This window comes from Hippocampus bargibanti, linkage group LG08 (genome assembly GCF_051943395.1).
Source record: "Hippocampus bargibanti isolate YZ-2025 linkage group LG08, ASM5194339v1, whole genome shotgun sequence".
Classification (NCBI taxonomy): domain Eukaryota; kingdom Metazoa; phylum Chordata; class Actinopteri; order Syngnathiformes; family Syngnathidae; genus Hippocampus; species Hippocampus bargibanti.
This window is the reverse complement of record NC_142741.1, coordinates 2,393,703-2,411,934: the sequence shown is the minus strand read 5'-3', so window position 1 is coordinate 2,411,934 and position 18,232 is coordinate 2,393,703. Positions and strand designations below refer to the sequence as shown.

The 18,232-nt window shown below is 41.1% G+C and overlaps 1 protein-coding gene across 4 annotated transcripts; it reads right to left on the bottom strand.

Moving 5' to 3' along the window:
* Positions 1–7: 7 nt before the first annotated feature.
* On the bottom strand, positions 8–17,918 carry galnt3 (UDP-N-acetyl-alpha-D-galactosamine:polypeptide N-acetylgalactosaminyltransferase 3 (GalNAc-T3)). 4 transcript variants are annotated; one of them, XM_089003267.1, is made up of 12 exons: positions 17,627–17,918; positions 15,502–16,043; positions 13,617–13,789; positions 12,312–12,461; positions 11,185–11,419; positions 10,990–11,107; positions 9,182–9,382; positions 7,225–7,356; positions 6,960–7,061; positions 6,710–6,862; positions 5,813–5,941; positions 8–145 (listed from the first exon to the last, which is right to left on the bottom strand). In XM_089003267.1, the coding sequence occupies exons 1-11, from the start codon at positions 17,627–17,629 to the stop codon at positions 5,828–5,830; spliced, it is 1,923 nt and encodes a 640-aa protein (XP_088859393.1). In that variant the 5' UTR covers positions 17,630–17,918; the 3' UTR covers positions 8–145; positions 5,813–5,827. The 4 variants fall into 4 exon arrangements, with proteins under 4 accessions (XP_088859393.1, XP_088859395.1, XP_088859394.1 ...); XM_089003269.1 differs by lacking the exon at positions 8–145 and adding an exon at positions 16,205–16,366 and having other exon boundaries at positions 5,445–5,941; XM_089003268.1 differs by lacking the exon at positions 8–145 and adding an exon at positions 16,205–16,289 and having other exon boundaries at positions 5,445–5,941.
* Positions 17,919–18,232: the final 314 nt, after the last annotated feature.

The following is an 18,232-nucleotide window of genomic DNA, read 5'->3' as shown; positions in this document are numbered from 1 at the left end:
CGTCTTGAATGGTTTGATCGAGGAAACGGTCAACTTTTCTTGTTTGTCCAAGACACTTCGCCTTGAATCTGAAGGAGGGGCTTCGAAATGGTCTGTGGGGAATCCCTCGACGGGTCAGGAGTGCGATGACCTCAGAGGTGCCAATCTACAGGCTTGTAAGAAACAAAAATCACTTTGTACAGTGATACCTCAGTTTACGAACCCCTTGGCTTACGAACTTTTCGGTTTACTAACGTTAAATTTCTGAAAATTTTACCTTGGCTTATGAACTATTTTTCCAGATACACACGGAGCTGCCACAATGAGTGATGTGTCGTTCGCGAACGAGCCCGTTCTAACATCAAAATGGCAGCAGACTGTTTTTGTCCTCTATTCTCCGCCCCCAGTCTTCAGTTAAAACCACGTGATTGGTCAAGAGCGCAGCAGTGAGGGGGTGGGGGTTACAGACAGAGAGACAGTGAGGCCGTACTCCAAAAAAGAATATGGCAGCTGACTTTTTTTTGGTCCTCAATTCCCATTAAAGAGACAGGCAGACGACAAAGAGAGAGTGATAAAATGGATAGAAAAACAGTGAAATTTGGACTCGTTTCATCTTTGATAGTTCAAAAGCAGAGTGTAGACTGCAAGGTTAAAATATCCCATCAATCAGGCTCCACAAATAACCTGCACAAGCAATGTGTACACTTGATGAAAAAAGCTATCAACCCAGCTAAACAGAACATAATTGATGAGGAACTAGGTAAAATTATCGCATAGAAAGCACCGACAAGGGAACATTTCTCAAGATGGTGAAAGAAGAAGGCTACGTTCCTCATCAAGTGTTTAATGCTGATGAAACCGGCCACTTCATTCCATCATGCCATCAGCGACCATCACATCCGGCAGTGAATGAGTTAAAATGACCTTAGACACCCCCTTAACCTATAAAGATTCTCTCATTCCATGACAGAGCGTCCAGAGTGAGCGGGTTAGCCAAGAGCGCAAACCTCCGATTAGCCATCACCTCTGTGGAACCCAGAAATAAATAACAAGAACCGACATTGAAAATGTTGAATAAAAAAAAAAAAAAAAAGCCATTGAGATTCAAGGTAAAGCGTCTTCAAAAAAAAAAAAAAAAAAAAAAAAGTTCACTCGCCTCGTTTCAATCTTGTAAGACTGATTTTAAACATAGATTGCATTCATGGCCTTTTTGCATCATCCGAACTTGAATTTCAAGAAGGATCACAGCACCGTTGGCCCCTTTTCATCGCTTGACATCACAGGTTTTATCATAGGAATGTTTCGGACGCCTCATACACGCACCGGATTGACTATTTAACGCGGTTCAAAGCTAAAAATATGCTACGGCGTGCAATGTTATCTTGTAATTTCAAATGTAAAGTTCTAGTTTGAGCAAATATTGTACCGTAGATGGAACTTTTATATGTTTAGCGTGTGTATGTGTCAAAATGTGTGCAAAAAAAACCCCCCCAAAAAAACAAGGGGGATTACCGACCGTTTATTTATTGTTTAGGAAGTATTCGTACATTATATATATATATATATGTAAAAATTTTGATAATAGGCATGCTCTTTTGGGAATTGCAGCAGTATTTAAAGGACAACCGACGCCTCCGGACATAATTTGTAAAATCACTTCAAATGACTTCTACTGAGCGTATTTTACAAAGATTCCACAGCATATAGCTATATTTTACGTTTAAAGGCTCGCGCTGAATATTCAGAAAGTCTTGTTTTCGAGTTGGTGACAATTCCTGACGTGACGTCACTAAAGGAACGCCCCTGACAGATAAAGCGACACACAATGAATTTTGGGTACTTTGTTTGGTCTGAAAACTTCGTGTTGATGGCGAAATTAGAAGGAAAACACAAATAACGCAATGGTGAATCATTGTGTGTTGCACCAAGACTACTATTTGATACTAGTTGACACAAATTCCCAGCGGACAAATCAGCCCATTTCCAATGGATCTTGGGCGCCATCTTGTGCATTTTCTGGGACGCTACATTACAGTCCAGACGGCTCGAATTGATATGTTAGGACTTCTTTAATCGATTGCAAACATGTATGCTTTCCTCTTCAGAACTATTTGAATCATATTCATCACTGGATGTGGGACACTTTAAGTCATTTTTATTGGTGTTTTGCATTTGACTAAAAATATCAGCCTGCGTGTTTTGGGTATTTTAGATGCTATAAAACGTTTTTCTGATGTCAGTTAGGAAACAAAAAAAAAAAAATGGTGTCGGTTGTCCTTTAAGGGGAACAACAAACAACAACAACAAAAAAGGTATTTTATACACAAACAAAAAAAAATGCTTGTTTGTTTCCCAACTATATGATATGCTTTTCTATGGTTGGAAAAGCATGAAAACGTTCTCAGTTGTTATTGGTCAGATTATAACCTTTTGGTACTCAAGTGTTGGATGCCACATTTTTTTTTAAATATATACTTGAATGGCGAAAAAGAGTCGCCACATTAAAATGTTTCATTAATACAGGGATATTAAATAGCACTTTGAATTGTCTCCCCCAAAAAAAACAATTTAAATTCATGCTGACCCCCTAACCGCTAAATATCACACTAAATTAATGTGATATATTTTCTAGTTCCTTTTTTTCTGTTGTGATTTTAATGATGTACAAACATTCCTGTGTTTTTTTCAATGAATGAGGTTTAGTTAATATGATCCATTAAATGAGGTTGTCGTGTGCAATAGTTATTTACAAAGCTATTGCACTAATTTCAAAATTGCACCCCTTGTTCCCTCTTACAATTGCCATAACATACATTAAAAATGGATGACAATCACAGCTTGATATTTGATATAATCGAGTCATTGAAAATGAACGAGAAATTGCAAAATAAGCACTTAAAAATCACAAATGAAAGAAATTGGCTGCTAATGGAGGATTTTTTTTATTTTTATTTAAAGGACAACCGACGCCACCGGACAAGTTGTGTTCATAATTTGTAAAATCACTTCAAATGACGTCTACTGGCCGTATTTTACAAAGATTCCACCACATATTTTACATTTTAAGACCCCCGCTGAATATTCAGGAAGTCTTGTTTTCGAGTTGGTGACGAGTACTGACGTGACGTCACTGAAGGAACGCCCCTGACCGAGAAAGCGACACACAATGCATTTTGGGTACTTTGTTTGGTCTGAAAACATCGTGTTGATGGCGAAATTAGAAGGAAAACATAAATAATGCGATGGTGAATCGTTGTGTGTTGCACCAATACTACTATTTGATACTAGTTGACACAAATTCCCAGCAGACAAATCAGCCCATTTCCAACGGAGCTTGGTCGCCATCTTGTGAATTTTCTGCGAGCTACATTGGATTACAGACGGCTCGAATTGAAACGGAAGGACTTCTTTAACATTTATGTTTCGTCTTTAGAACTATTTGAATGATATTCATAAGTGGATGAGTAACAAGAAAGCATCTTCTTCGAATCTGAAGCCATTGTTTTGATTCTAGAGCAGGGCAAGACGTCCTGGCGTGACGTCACGAACAAGGGGGCGGGACCTTCTGATACTGTCAGTTAGGAAACAAAAAAAAAAAATGGTGTCGGTTGTCCTTTAAGTGGTTTTAAGTTTGTGCAGAATGCTTTCAGGCAATGGAGGGAATCAATAGTGCTGATTAATTTTGCCAAAGCATACAGTACAGTGAGGGTGAGATCATGTTGCATCCAGTCAAAAATTCACCCCCCCCCCCCATCCACCTCCTTTAGTATTTATGAATGATATATTGAAACGTGTATTTATTGTGATAAGTCAGTATTGAGTAAAATCGCTTCAGTATTTTGACAATTTAAAAATGTCCATTTTTAAATGCCGATTGTGAGTTGTAAAAGCTTGATGTGCCTGATTTCTTTTTCATTTTGTGAAATGCATACGTTTTGCACAAGTGTTTTTTTTTTCTCTCCTATGCGTTTATTTTTTAATATGTCTACAGGATTACTTTTCATTTTTACATGGTTTTGAAATAAATGTCATTTTGGTCTTCATTATCATGTTTGAGTTTCACCTGAGTGTCATTCGTTAGTCAACGGCGCCCCCTGCCGGAGTAACTTGATATAGACATAGTTTCTCGACAAATGACTGCACATATTTATTGTTCCAAGTGGTCTGTTTGACATGAAAACCACACAATAAGGCCCGTCAAGTTTGCAGTATTTAGGAGAACTGGCACAAAATTAAAAAAAAAAAAAAAAAAGGTTTGGCTTCTTTTACAGCATAGCGTGTGGGTCATGAAGAGGTTTGTCAGTCCAATTTAAATATACATTTGGCAGCAAAAACATTGCGGCATTTGCATCAGGTCATTCGGAGCCGGCCAAATTCATAGCAAGGAAACATTGACGAGAAACCGCGTACTGATGCAGCAGATAAACCCCGCCTCCCGTCACAAGATAAAATGTCATCCAAGGAAGGCACTGATCGTAAAAATAGATTTTTCAAAGGACTGTGCTTAGGTTTGTGTATAGAGGGTCTTTGGTGCGCTAATTGTAAAGTGTTTATTTATATATTTTTATTTTATTTAAAGGACAACCGACACCTCCGGACATAATTTGTAAAATCACTTCAAATGACTTCTACTGGGCGTATTTTACAAAGATTCCACCGCATATAGCTATATTTTATGTTTTAAGACTCGCGCTGAATATTCAGGAAGTCTTGTTTTCGCGTTGATGACGATGCCTGACGTGACGTCCCTAAAGGAACGCCCCTGATCGAGAAAGCGTTTTGGGTACTTTGTTTGGTCAGAAAACTTCGCGTTGATCCGTGTTGATGACGAAATTAGAAGGAAAACACATAAATAACGCGATGGTGATTCGTTGTGTGTTGCACCAAGACTACTATTTGATACTAGTTGACACAAATTCCCAGCACACAAATCAGCCCATGTCCAACAGAGGTTGGCCGCCATCTTGTGCATTTTCTGGGACGCTACATTGCAGTCCAGATGCCTCAAAATGACACGGAAGGACTTCTTTAATCGATTGCAAACATTTATGCTTTCCTCTTCAGAACTATTTGAATCATATTCATAACTGGATGAGTAACAAGAAAGCATATATTCCGAATCTGAAGCCATTGTTTTGATTCTCAAGCAAGGCAAGACGTATTGGGGTGACATCACGAACAAGGGGGCGGGACCTTCTGAAACTGAAACTTTATTTGAAGTAGTTTTGGGACACTGTCATTTTTTTGTGTGTTCTTAATTTGACTAAAAATATCAGCCTGCGTATTTTGGGTATTTTAGATGCTATAAAACGTTTTTCTGATGTCAGTTAGGAAACAGAAAAATTTGTGTCGGTTGTCCTTTAATAGATAGATCTTCAAATCAACAATGCAGCACACTAATGCTACTCATACGAGGAGAAGTATCTATAGATACCGAAATGTTAGCATATGTATCTTAGCTCTGGTTCTAATTTTGTGCAAACAACAGTGCAGATCCATAAAGGCCTGACAAGATAAAACAAATGTAAAATCTGGTCAAAAATCTTCCCATGAGAGTGAAAAGCTTTTTTTCCATCCATTTGATTTCAGACAAACAAAGAAAAACAAAAAAAAAAAGAGGCCCCAGTCCGCTCAGTGCACCTTCATGATTCCGAGCATCTTTGCGTAAACTAAACGCTGTGCTCAGTGGCAATATGTCCAAAACGCCCCCCAGCCCTCCCGCCAACATTCAGACTTTAAAGCAGCGACAGTTCTGTTGTTAAAAATAAATTAAAAGTCATTGCAGTCAGGAATGTATATTCTTTTTTTTTTTTTTTTTTAAAAAAAAGGATACTCAAGACATCCGAAGTCAGATAAAGGCCCAAAGCTGGTATCTGTCTGAAGGGTCGCACGGAACCAAGGCGGGATGCTCAAAACGGGCACTTAGACACATGTTGCTTCTCGGCAGGTAGACTAACTGGTTCTAGTACGAGACAAACAAAAATACATTTTATTCCGGAACATTTTGGTTAAATGCGGGATGAGATTTTATTTACCATTGGCCTTATTATCAGCGATTATGGCTTGAAAGGGGAGTAAAAGAAGCTATTTTCATAAAACAGCAAAACCCTTCACTAAATCGCCATGGTGGGGTGAGGTTCAATTTGGATCGTTCCTACAACTGACTTCTTTGGCAACATAGGCTTAGTTATGCTGATGAGGTGATACCAGAGCAAATGCGGCAATCAGGCCAGTCGTAGACCCCATACTCAGGCAGGACTATAGAACTAATCAGTCAGGATGATAGAAGTAATCAGTGTAGCCACAGGGAGTAGTCTTCTGCTCCCCCCAACCTGAGAGCAGGGACCAATCATAGCCGAGTCTGGCACCGCCACGTCTGGACAGTAGGGACTCTTGGATAAGAAGCGAAACGTCCCTACTGTCCAGACTATGCTATGATTGGTCCCTGCTCTCAGGTTGGGGGGAGCAGAGGACTACTCCATGCGGCTATACTTACTACTTCTATTGTCCTGACTGTTTACTTCTATTGTCCTACCTGAGTATGAGGTACCGCCACGTCTGGACAGGAGGGATATATATAGGGCCAAAACTACCAGCAAAAGACTGACGAGGCCTCTTGGATAAGAAGCGAAACGTCCTACATCTTCAAAGAAGTACAGATGACGGCTGAAGAAATCTTTTCATCGACATTCAAAATTCAAAATATAAATATTCATTGGATCAAACTTACATCTAGCATCTGCCACTTTTGCTCTGGTCCTACCGCTGTGTACCGGCCTTTATACTGGCAGGCCTCCAGCTTGATCGGCCCCTCCGTCCCGTGCAAACACAGCTCCTTCTGAATGTTGTGTCGGATCTCATGATGCGTGGAGAACTCAAAATACTTCAGGTGAAAGGAAAACAAAAAACAAAAAGTCGTCAAATGATGAAACTGTTGTTTTTTTTTTTTTAATAAGCTATAGATGGCGTCGTTTTTCAACCTGGTTCCCGCCCAGTCCATGACATGGGTACATGATCAGCTGTTTGCCCCCGTCATTGTTCTCGCCGGCGTCCAGGCAAGAGTCTTTACCCACATTTTTCACCTAAACACAAAGAAAGGACACCAAATGAAAAGCTAACAAACCCCCGGCAAGCTGTTCAAACAGCTTGAGTGTCTGCAGAGGAGTCAGCGACGTCCAATTGGAAGTGTTCCGGATCCTCTGGAGGTCCTGAGTAGAAAGCCGACGGGTGGACGCTCACACTTACCGCACCGTAGCGTAGAGGGTTCAGATCGGGCATGAAGACCTCTGGATAGATGTTCTTCAAATACCAGGAGAAACTCTTGCACTGTAGCCGTTCGCGGAGCTCGACGCGTTTTGAGACATTCCCAAAGGTTTTCTGGAGAGCAAAACATGGCGGAAATAAACAAGGAAACGCGACATGATCGAAGAAGATGGGATGGATGTTCTAAATCACAGGTGTCAAAGTCAAGGCCCGCGGGCCAAATCTGGCCCGCCATATCATTTTTTTCGGCCCGCAAAAGCAAATCAAACTTGTTAAATTCCATGATGATTGCTAAAATCTGAGCCAAAATTTCATATTTTTGGATGTCAACCACAATAAAAGTCATTATTCTTGACTTCAGATTTGAAAACCAGTTATTCATTAATTTGCTGTGTGCTCTATATGTAATATTTGAAGGGATTTAAACATTCTAATGGGTTCCCCAAATTCATAACGGCCCTCGAGAGGAAACCATAACTACAATGTGGCCCACGGCAAAAAAATGACTTTGACACCCCTGTTCTAAATCATCTAAACTCATCTACCTGCCGGACAATGTGCAAAAATGTGTCCACTGCAGTGCCAGGGTTTTTGTCATTTTCACTCAAATTGCAGGACTATTGAGTTTTAGGACTACATAAACATTCAATTCAGTGTAACAAACCTTACTCTCTTCTTTGTTCAGAAAAAAAGGTTAATTCCTAAATTATATAGATATGGAGTTATCTGAGCTTGAAATGGGGGCAGCTGCACAAAATACAATATAATATACTGCATATTGATTCATATAGCGCTTCAACAACGGCTGAAGCTGTAAGATTATTCTCATTTTAATGGTTTCCTATGGAGAAGTATTTTTTGGGATACACACTTTTCGCCTTACACACTGTCTGGGAACCAATTAAGTTCGTAAGCCAAGGTATCACTGTAACTCCTAAGTTATATGGGTCTGGAGTTATCTGAGGTTGAGATCGGGGCACCTGTACAATACAATACATAAATATTGATTTATATAGCGCTTCAACAACGGCTGAAGCTGTTAAGAAAGTGCTAACATGGACAAAAGGCAAATACTGCCCCCTTGTGGAAGGGAAAATATTACTCGAGGTCTGACCAGCGCTTTATCGGCATGAAAAACCAAAATTCCCCCAAAATTTGGGAATGGCGCTCCACGTCATGCTTTTTAATTCCCGAATAAATTCAGGAATGGCAGTTAATGGTCGCGATGAATACCAGCATGGATACACTGGACAGAAGTTGGACAATTTATGTAGTAGTTGCACTGAAAATAATATTAATAATATATATATATATATATAGCTTATATATTAATATATAAGCTCAAGGTGCATTGATCACGTTTCGGGTTAGAAAGTCAAATAACACAATGGAATCTTTTTACATGCATTTTGATTCATTCTGTGTTTCAAAACAGGCCTAATGTAAATCATCTTAACCCATTGAAATGAATGGAAATGCTAATAATCCGTTCCAGCGTAGGATTCCTTCAAAAATGTCTTGGAAGCTTACTGGAGGTGGAGCTTTTAATGGCACCTAGGAGACCACATTTCAGGAAATTCTACGAGACTCTGTCATTTGCCAGCGTTGCCTTCCTCCGGGCTTTTGGGTCTCCGCCTTGCTGCCAGCGGGCTTTCGTCACGGCCATTTATTTCTTTTCGAACACCCCCCCCCCCTCCAACTGAATGAGTTGAACCCTCTTTGTAATACTACACTTGACCCCGCGGAACGTATTTCACCTCGCGTGTAGTGTTGAGACACACAACCGCTGCTGCGTGGTAATTAGCAGAAGGATATGTTTAAACTTGCCTTCAAGAAGAAAGATCCCAAAGCGCTATCATAAAAAATAAAAAAAAACAGTGTGAAAGCCTAGATTTGAAGCGATTAACAGGGTTGAATGTTGATTAAAAGTACTACGTACATCTTTGGCCATCTGTCCCGCTTGCTGGTTACGACGATAGAAGATCTCCTTATAATCGTCCATCCAGACCTCGGCCAGTCGGACCTGGTTGCGGGCGATGACCTGCGTGCCCTTGGGAAAAGTGTGGGGACTCTTGGTGCGGAAAACGTGGCCCACGACGGAGCAAGGGATGATCTCCAGCTGACCGCCGCACTGCCACACCTGCAAGCCGCATTTCCACTTTAGAGGTAGAGTTTGGATCAGGTTTTTGGCAATCGTCAATCAATACTGTCTGTGTAGGCTCTTAGTTGTACAGCAGTGGTCCATCGATGAAAAGGATAGAACAACCACCCGCAACCTTAGAGTAGGGACCGATCAGAGCAGAGATCTGACACCGCCACCTCTAACCATTAAGGATATATATATAAGGCCAGCGTTACCAGCACAACTTTAGTTCGCTGACGAAGCTTTTCGGATGAGGAGCGAAACGTACGACACCTTTAAAGAAGTATAGATGACGGCTGAAGAAACCTTTTCATCATCAATAAAGGACTATACGTGGTGATCTAACTTCTTACACCAAATACCACATTGTGAATATTTATAGCTCTCAAAGTACAAGGACCAAGGCTTAGATGGAGTAACAGAGAACACAAGTTATGACCCCATATTTTTGTATTTTAGACAAGGTTCACAGGTCTGTCGGAAATGTGTGATCAAGTTTGAAAGTGACGCGTGGTGTCATTTATTATTCCCACTTGCGGTAAAATGTTTGGGAATGAGAAAGCCGAAGGTGTTGACTTTGTAACCGAAACTCCAAATGTTCACAATTGAAAGCAGAATTTCCTGTAATATAAAATGTGTTGAAAATGTATTCTGATACATGTTTGTCACATTAAAACGAGTTCAAGGACTTTTTTTTTTGTTTCTCTAGAGTACTCATTTCCTTTTTAGACGAAGAAAAAATGTCTATAGAGACAAACACCAAATATATGTGTTATAATTCTAAGATATTATAACATTATACAGTTCTGATCATTTTTCAAAGCACTTAAATGATTCAATTATAATGTGAGATACCGTATTTTCCGGTGAATAAGGCACATCTGAGTATAAGGTGCACCCCCAATCAATGGGGTATTTTCAATGTTTTTCCATATATAAGGCGCACCTGACTATATGGCGCACCTTCAATAAATGAACACTTTCAAAATACATATAGAGTTTAAAAAAAAAATCAAAATAAAAGGCACACCACATTATAAGGCGCTACAGTAGAGGCTGGGGTTATAATAATAATAAATAAAAATAAATATTTTTAAGTTATGTTTTATATATGCCCAGGATGGACTGTGCACTACTTCTACAGTGAAAAATGGAGTCTGTGGTTGCTGACAGTCGTTGCCAGGCAGGCCTGTGTCGGCTCAATATGACTTCATGTATAAGCGTATAAGGCACAGGGTCATCTTTTGAAGAAAATCAAGGCTTTTGGGTGCGCCTTATAAACCAGAAAATACAGTAACTTAAAAACTGAAATGTACGCAAGAAAATAAAGGTTTGTCAATAAAATTCAGTGATTGTACGCCACAATGGGAATCGTTTCCGTGACATGACAATAGTATCTTGACAGCTTTGACGCACGTTTACAAGTTATGTAATTTAACCACGCCGACGACGTCTGCAAAGTCAAAATACAATGGAAGCGGCTGTCAAACTTGATTCCAATGATCAGCTCGTGCAATCGCGATCATTCGAATCAGGAAAATGTTGGAGGGATAAAATATGGAGAACATGTAGGATGAGTGTCCCTTTGGCTTGGCTTTCCTTACCCTGAATGACATTTCAATATTCTCGCCACCCCAAATTTCCATCTGCTCATCGTAGCTTCCAATCTGGTAGAAATATTCTTTGGAAATGGAGAAAAGCCCGCCGGCAAAAGTGGGTGTCCTGCAAATAAAGATTTGAATGAAGGGGAAAAAAAAAATTTCCGCAAAAAGTCCATGTGGCACGGACGCTGAGCTTACTTAATTGGGTACGTTTCGTCTTTCCTTCTATTTTTCTCATGATTCGGAAGACTCTCCCATCCAAAGGACAAGCCCCAGTCAAAGTTGCCCCGGTTGTGGTTCTGGCCGGACGGGGATGGCTTCATGAACTCAAAGGTGTTGAGGTCAATGGTGGATATGTCAGGACTGACAACGGCCGTGGAGTTCTCCGCAATCCTGGCAAGCAGCGGCTCCAGCCAGCCGTTAAAGCATTCGCCTGTGAGCAAAAGAAACCGATTCACACCCGGACACTTCACGACAGTCACCGGCATGTTTTGACACACAATGTGTCGACCAACGAGAATGCCTGAGCCAAAATGTGGATGTTTTAGCACCTTTCAAAAAAAAGTAGCTCAATAACTGGAGATAATTAGGCGGAAAACTGATCTCAATAACTCGAGATAATTAGGCGAAAAAAATATTCGGACATCAAAATACTGCACGAAATTGTTGGTTGAGCTGTGATATACAGTGATACCTTGTCTTATGAACTTAATTGGTTCCCAGACAGAGTGTGTAAGACCAAAAGTGTGTATCCCAAAAATTAATTTCCCATAGGAAACCATTAAAATGAGAATAATCCGTTCACAGGTCCCCATAAAACATTTTTTTTTACTAAATAAGCCTTAAAACTACACAAAATATACCTTATTTTATGTATAATGAATGTGCTATAGTATTATAATTAAAGAAATGAACTGTACTGTATGATAAAGTTGTTTTATTTACCTTTGTGATGGTCGTTGATGGCTTGATGGAATGGAGTGGCCGCTTTCATCATCATTAAAAACTTGATGAGGAACGTAACCTTCTTCTTACACTACCTTGTGCGGATTGTTTGTGGAGCCTGATTGATGGGATATTTTCACCTTGCAGTCCACACTCTGCCTTTGAACTATCAAATTGAAGCTCTCTCACTGTCGTCTGCCTGTCTCTTTAATGTTTAAACCACCCTCCTTCACTGCTGCGTTCTTGACCAATCACGTGGCTTTAACCGAAGACTGGGGGCGGGGAATAGAGGACAAAAACAGTCTGCTGCCGTTTTGTTAGAAGAACGGCTCGTTCGCGAAAATTAAAAATAAAGTCTCAAAAGAAAGGTGTGGACTCACAATGGGCATCCAGAAAAGTGAGGGTGTCACCGATGGCCACGGACGCGCCCAGTAACCGAGCAGTAATCAGGCCTTTCCTCTCTACTTGCCGGACGACCCGGACGATACTGAGAGCTTTCAGATACTTGTCCAATTCGTCCTTTAGCACATCTGTAAGTATCAAAAAAAAAAAAGTTAGAAATGACACTGTGAATTGAGTTTACCTTTTTTTTCTTCAAGGACAACCGACACCTCCGGAAATGTTGTGTCCATAATTTGGAAAAATCACTTGAAATGACTTCTTCTGAGCGCATTTTACAAAGATTCCACTGCATATAGCTATATTTTACGTTTTAAAACTCGCGCTGAATATTCAGGAAGTCTTGTTTTCGAGTTGATGACGATCCCCTAAGTGACATCACGGAGGGAATGCCCCTGACTGAGAAAGTGACAAATGCATTTTGGGTACCTTTTTTTTCTCGGAAAACACTGTGTTGATCGCGAAATTAGAAGGAAAAGTACATAAATAACGCGATGGTGAATCGTTGCGTGTCGCAGCCAATTGCGGTAACACACAAAGAATGTACAAGTTTACACAAATTCCCAGAACTATTTGAATCATATTCATAACTGGATGAGTAACAAGAAAGCATCTTCTCCGAATCTGAACTCTCTGAAGCCATTGTTTTGATTCTGGAGCAAGGCAGTTTGTGAAGGAGTATCCTGGTGTGACGTCACAAAAAAGGGGGCGGGACTTTCTGAATCTGCCCTGTTTCGAGCTCATTTTGTTTGGGGACACTTTAAGTCATTTTTATTGGTGTGTTGCATTTGACTACAAATATCAGCCTGCGTGTTTTGGATATTTTAGATGCTATAAAACGTTTTTCTGATGTCAGTTAAGAAAAAAAAAAAAAAAATGGGGTCGTTTGTCCTTGAAAACATCTAGTTAATCTCAACACAAAAGGCGTCGAGATTGTCTAGGTGATAAGACTCACCGTTGACATGCATGACTCAACCAGAATAAAAGGAAAGCTAGCTTTGCTGCTAATCCTCAATATGGTGAGCTATTCGGTCAAACCTGTGTGGCTGCTTCGTATCCGGCCACCACCTATGGGTCCGGCTTCCCTTCCACTAACTGAATCTAAAAGTCTCCAAAAACGCACTGAACTCTCCCATTTTAGGATTCTGTTACTTCCCACCATTTGGGCCTCGTTCCCCCCCCCCCCTCAAAGAGCCATTTTGAAGCTCTTTTCACTTCCTATAGTTACAATAGAGGAAAAAGAGCTTGCTCCCCTGTGCACCGCATGAAATCAAACCCCGATTTACCGTCAACGCTGGCGTCGTCCACCAGGATAATCTCCTTGAGGAGAATGGCGGGGGACGTATGCAGGACGCTGTACACCGTCCTGAGCAAGGTGCTCCAGGCTTCATTGTGAAAAACGATTATCACGCTGGTGGTTGGTAAGCGAGGGCATCGCTTGAAAGGTTGCTCGATACATCTGCAAAGAGAAGCACAAAGATCTATCTGTCCCGAGCATCCCCTCCCCCCGCCGCACCCCCCCGGAAGGCTTCCTCTGTGGTGTGTTTTGATTACTACTGTGACACTCCCTGTGTGGTGACATTTTATTATTTTTATTTTCTTGGTGAAGAAACTGTTTGATTCACTGACAATGACATGATTGGTTGTTGTGTACGTTACGCGTACTGTGATAGCATGCGGGCTAAATTGGGGGGGTCATTCTCCAAATTGAAGTAATTTTTGAGTGAGCAGGCCTACCACGGTTTCTATGGGTAGGCATGCTGAAGCGAAGTCTCCTTGAAAGCAATCAGCTCTGTGGTTTTGTCTGACTCCACTTACAAAAAAAAAATGCAATGGATTTGCTGGTGTGAAGACTTGTCTTGTACAGTGATACCTTGGCCTACAAACTTAATTGGTTCCCAGAGTGTGTAAGGCAAAAAGTGTGTATCCCAAAAATTAATTTCCCATAGGAAACCATTAAAATGAGAATAATCCGTCCGCAGGTCCCCATAAAATATAATGTTCTACTTTCTAATTTTCTAAGCCTTAAAACTACACAAATGTATATGTATAATAAATGTGCTATGGTATTATAATTAAAGAAATAAACTGTACTAATTAATAATGAAGTCATTTTATTTACCTTTGTGATGGTCGTTGATGGCTGGATGGAATGGAGTGGCCGGTTTCATCAGCATTAAACACTTGATGAGGATCGTAACCTTCTTCTTTAACCATCTTGAGGAATGATCCCTTGTAGGTGCTTTCTATGCGATAATTTTACCTTGTTCCTCATCAATTGTGTGCTGTTTAGCTGGGTTGGTAGTGTTTTGCATCAGGTGTACAGACAGACACCTACACTGTCTGTAAGTAAAGAATCTGCTCAACATTAAGTGTACAGATGGCTTGTGCGGGTTATTTGTGGAGCCTGATTGATGGGATATTTTAACCTTGCAGTCTACACTCTGCCTTTGAACTATCAAAGTTGAAACGAGTCAAAATGTCACTGTTTTTTTATCCATTTTCTCATTCTCTCTCTGTCATCTACCTGTCTCTTTAATGTTTAACTGCCTCACTCTCTGTCCATCTCTCTGTCTGTAACCCTCACCACCACACTGCTGCGTTCTTGACCAATCACATGGCTTTAACCGAAGACTGGGGGTGGGGAATAGAGGACAATAACAGTCGGCTGCCATTTTGTTGTTAGGAGAACGGGCTCTTTCGCGAACGACACATCACTCATTGTGGCAGCTCGGTGTGTATCCCGAAAAATAGTTTGTATGCCAAAGTAAAATTTTCATAAATTTAACGTTCGTAAACGGAAAAGTTTGTAAGCCAAGGTGTTCGTAAACCGAGGTATCACTGTACAAGGCAGTGGGGAACATATTTTTCATACTTTTAATAATTTAGCAACAATGTGGTTGGTTATGTCCTATTCAAAACTAGTATTCGTTAAGCGTTTAGAACTTTGTCATACTCCGGTTGAATTTTATTATTTTACGACTACTATCATTTCATTTATACATAAATCGGCGCAGCGCAATAAGTAGGCGCGACTGAGCAATTATTTGGGAAAGGAGTGAGCGCAACTTGGTTGGCACGAACTATGTCGACTCCATATGGAGTTTAAGATCAAGTCAAACATGAGATCTTTTGTTCTGAACAGGATGAAGAGAGCGCAAGCAAACATACTCTGGCGGTCTCGTGTCGGCGCCAAGGTCTCGGCTCAGGGAGATGCGATCGCTGGCATATAGATTGAAGCAGTGCTTCTGCTCGCCTGTCTCTTTTTCCTTTTGTTCTGCGGGGCTCAAAGAGTCCGTCCGGAAGGGTTTGCCGCCAGCGCCGGGTGCCAGAGGGTTCTGAGGAGGCCTCTCCAAAGCCGGTTTGAGCTCGGCGGCTGTATAGTGACCCGGCAAGCAGGATGCGTCGTCTGCGCTGTGTTTTAGCCGTACGGGAGCTTTGATTTGAAACTTGGGTATGGCGTCCCTGAAGTTATTCACCGCTCCCATCACCATCCCCAGCATGGTATCCTGCTTTTCTTTGATCTCCTTTAGCCACGGGTCTTCCCGTTGACTTCGGCTTTCCACTTCCCATTGTATCAAGAAGACAAACGTGACAAAGACCAGCGCCGCTACGACCAGTTTCAGAGGATGCAGTCGTCGTCGGAATACTCGACGCAGTGTTGTCATTCTTCTTGGATGGAGACCCAGGCTGCTTTTAAACTGCAGTCCCAACTGTAACGTGTCGATAGAGAACAAGTATCAAAATTCAGGGCCACTTTTAAAGGACAACCGACGCCGCCGGACAAGTTGTGTCCATAATTTGTAAAATCGCTTCAAATGACTTCTACTGAGCGTATTTTACAAAGATTCCACCGCATATAGCTATATTTTACCTTTTAAGACTCGTGCTGAATATTCCGGAAGTCTTGTTTTTGAGTTGGTGACGAGTCCTCACGTCACGTCACTGAAGGAACGCCCCTGACCGAGAAAGGACATACTGTCGCAGTCCTTTCATCACCTCAATGCATTATGCGGTACTTTGTTTGTTCTGAAAACTTCGTGTTGATGGCGAAATTAGAAGGAAAACATAAATAATGCGATGGTGAATGCTTGTGTGTAGCACCGAGCATCTATTTGATATTCGCTGACAAAAATTGTAAGGAATTAATCAGCCCGTTTCCACAGAGCTTTGTTGCCATCTTCTGCCTCTTTTGGGTGCTAAATCCCCCCCCCCCCCCCCCCCCCCCACAGATACCGCAAAATGACATGGAATAAATTATTTAATGGATTGCAAACATGTATGCTTTCCTCTTCAGAACTATTTGAATCGTATTCATAACTGGAGGAGTAACAAGAAAGCATACTCTCTGAATCTGAAGCCATTGTTTTGATTCTCCAGCAAGGCAAGACGTCTTGGTGTGACACCACGAACAAGGGGGCGGGACCTTCTGAAACTGGCCACTTCCGGGTTCAATTTGAAGTAGTTTTTAGACACTTTAAGTCATTTTTATTTGTGCTTTGCATTTGACTAAAAATATCATCCTGCATGTCTTGGGTATGTGGGTATTTTAGATGCTATAAAACGTTTTTCTGATGTCAGTTAGGAAACAAAAAAGGGATGTCGGTTGTCCTTTAAGGTTCTACATCTCGATGAAGTGCCGTTAATATCCTTGAGTTCTTCCTCTTTTCCTTTCGGCTTTTCCCTTCAAGGGGTCACCACAGCTAATCAGCGAACCAGTGTCCTCCATCTTTAGAGGTTTGATTCGCACGATGGGGGTCAGGGCTTTCAGCTGCTCTGCCCCCAAACTCTGGAACTCACTTCCTCCCAACATTCGTAACATCGATTCTCTTCCCACCTTCAAATCCCATCTCAAAACCCAACTATTTAAAATCGCCTTTTCTGTGTAGCTCTCTCTCTTGCTTCTATTTATAATATTATTTTATTTATCGTATTTTATTTGTGATTGTATTTTATTTATTATAGTACCTGTGCTTGTCTGTGACTGTAAAGTGTCCTGGAGAGCTTTGAAAGGCGCTTAAAATGTAATGTATTATAATTATAGATGTCTCAAAAACATTATGGTAATCGTGGCTTTGGTTTTCGACACAACACAGATAAAGTTGACCTCGTACAGTTGAACGTTCAACTCGTTCGATAAAAAAAAACAAGTCGTTTAGCGGTGAAATTAATTCCACTCTCCCATTATCCGAACCTCTTATTCATCGAGGACTAAATTATTTTGTGAAATTGTTACTAAACTGTAAATCACACAAAGGAGGATTCCGTTAGAAGAGGAGAAATCACAAGAACTTACCATGAGTCAGGGAGACAGACGTGCTCGCAAAAAAAGCTCCCAAATGGACACCAACAAAAGGATCGAATTCATTTCTTCTTCCGACCGGCTTACGCGTCGCTGCCGACACCGACGCAAAAGAGAAGCTGGTTGTTGGTCCGTTAAGGGAAAAAAAGAGAGGAAATAAAACTAAAAGATTTGTGCGTGGCAAAACTTCCGTCTCGTTGGATCCAGGTGCGCCGCTCTCAGGTAGAGGGTGGGAACTTCGTCGTGCGCATGCGCAGTATCGAAACTTGCGTGTCAAACTCCATGGCTGCAATAAAAGGAGGGCGGGGAAAAGACAAGAAATATGAAATAAGACTTTAAAAATTACAAGTTGTATTAGCACACGCAGTCGCTTTTTCATCAAGTTTAAAGTCTCGGTTTCTAAAGCCAGGCGTGTGTTATTTATTGTGCAGACGCTCGCGTTAAACGATTCAATGAAGGATGATGCCGGTGGCGTTTGTTCAAGAGCTCCACTCATCCGGTTGCTGGGATACAAACAGCGTAGGAACGCATTTAATTTCCACACCGTGAAAATGTCGCGAAAGTTAAACAAATAATGACAAAAAAAGTGAAAACCATGAT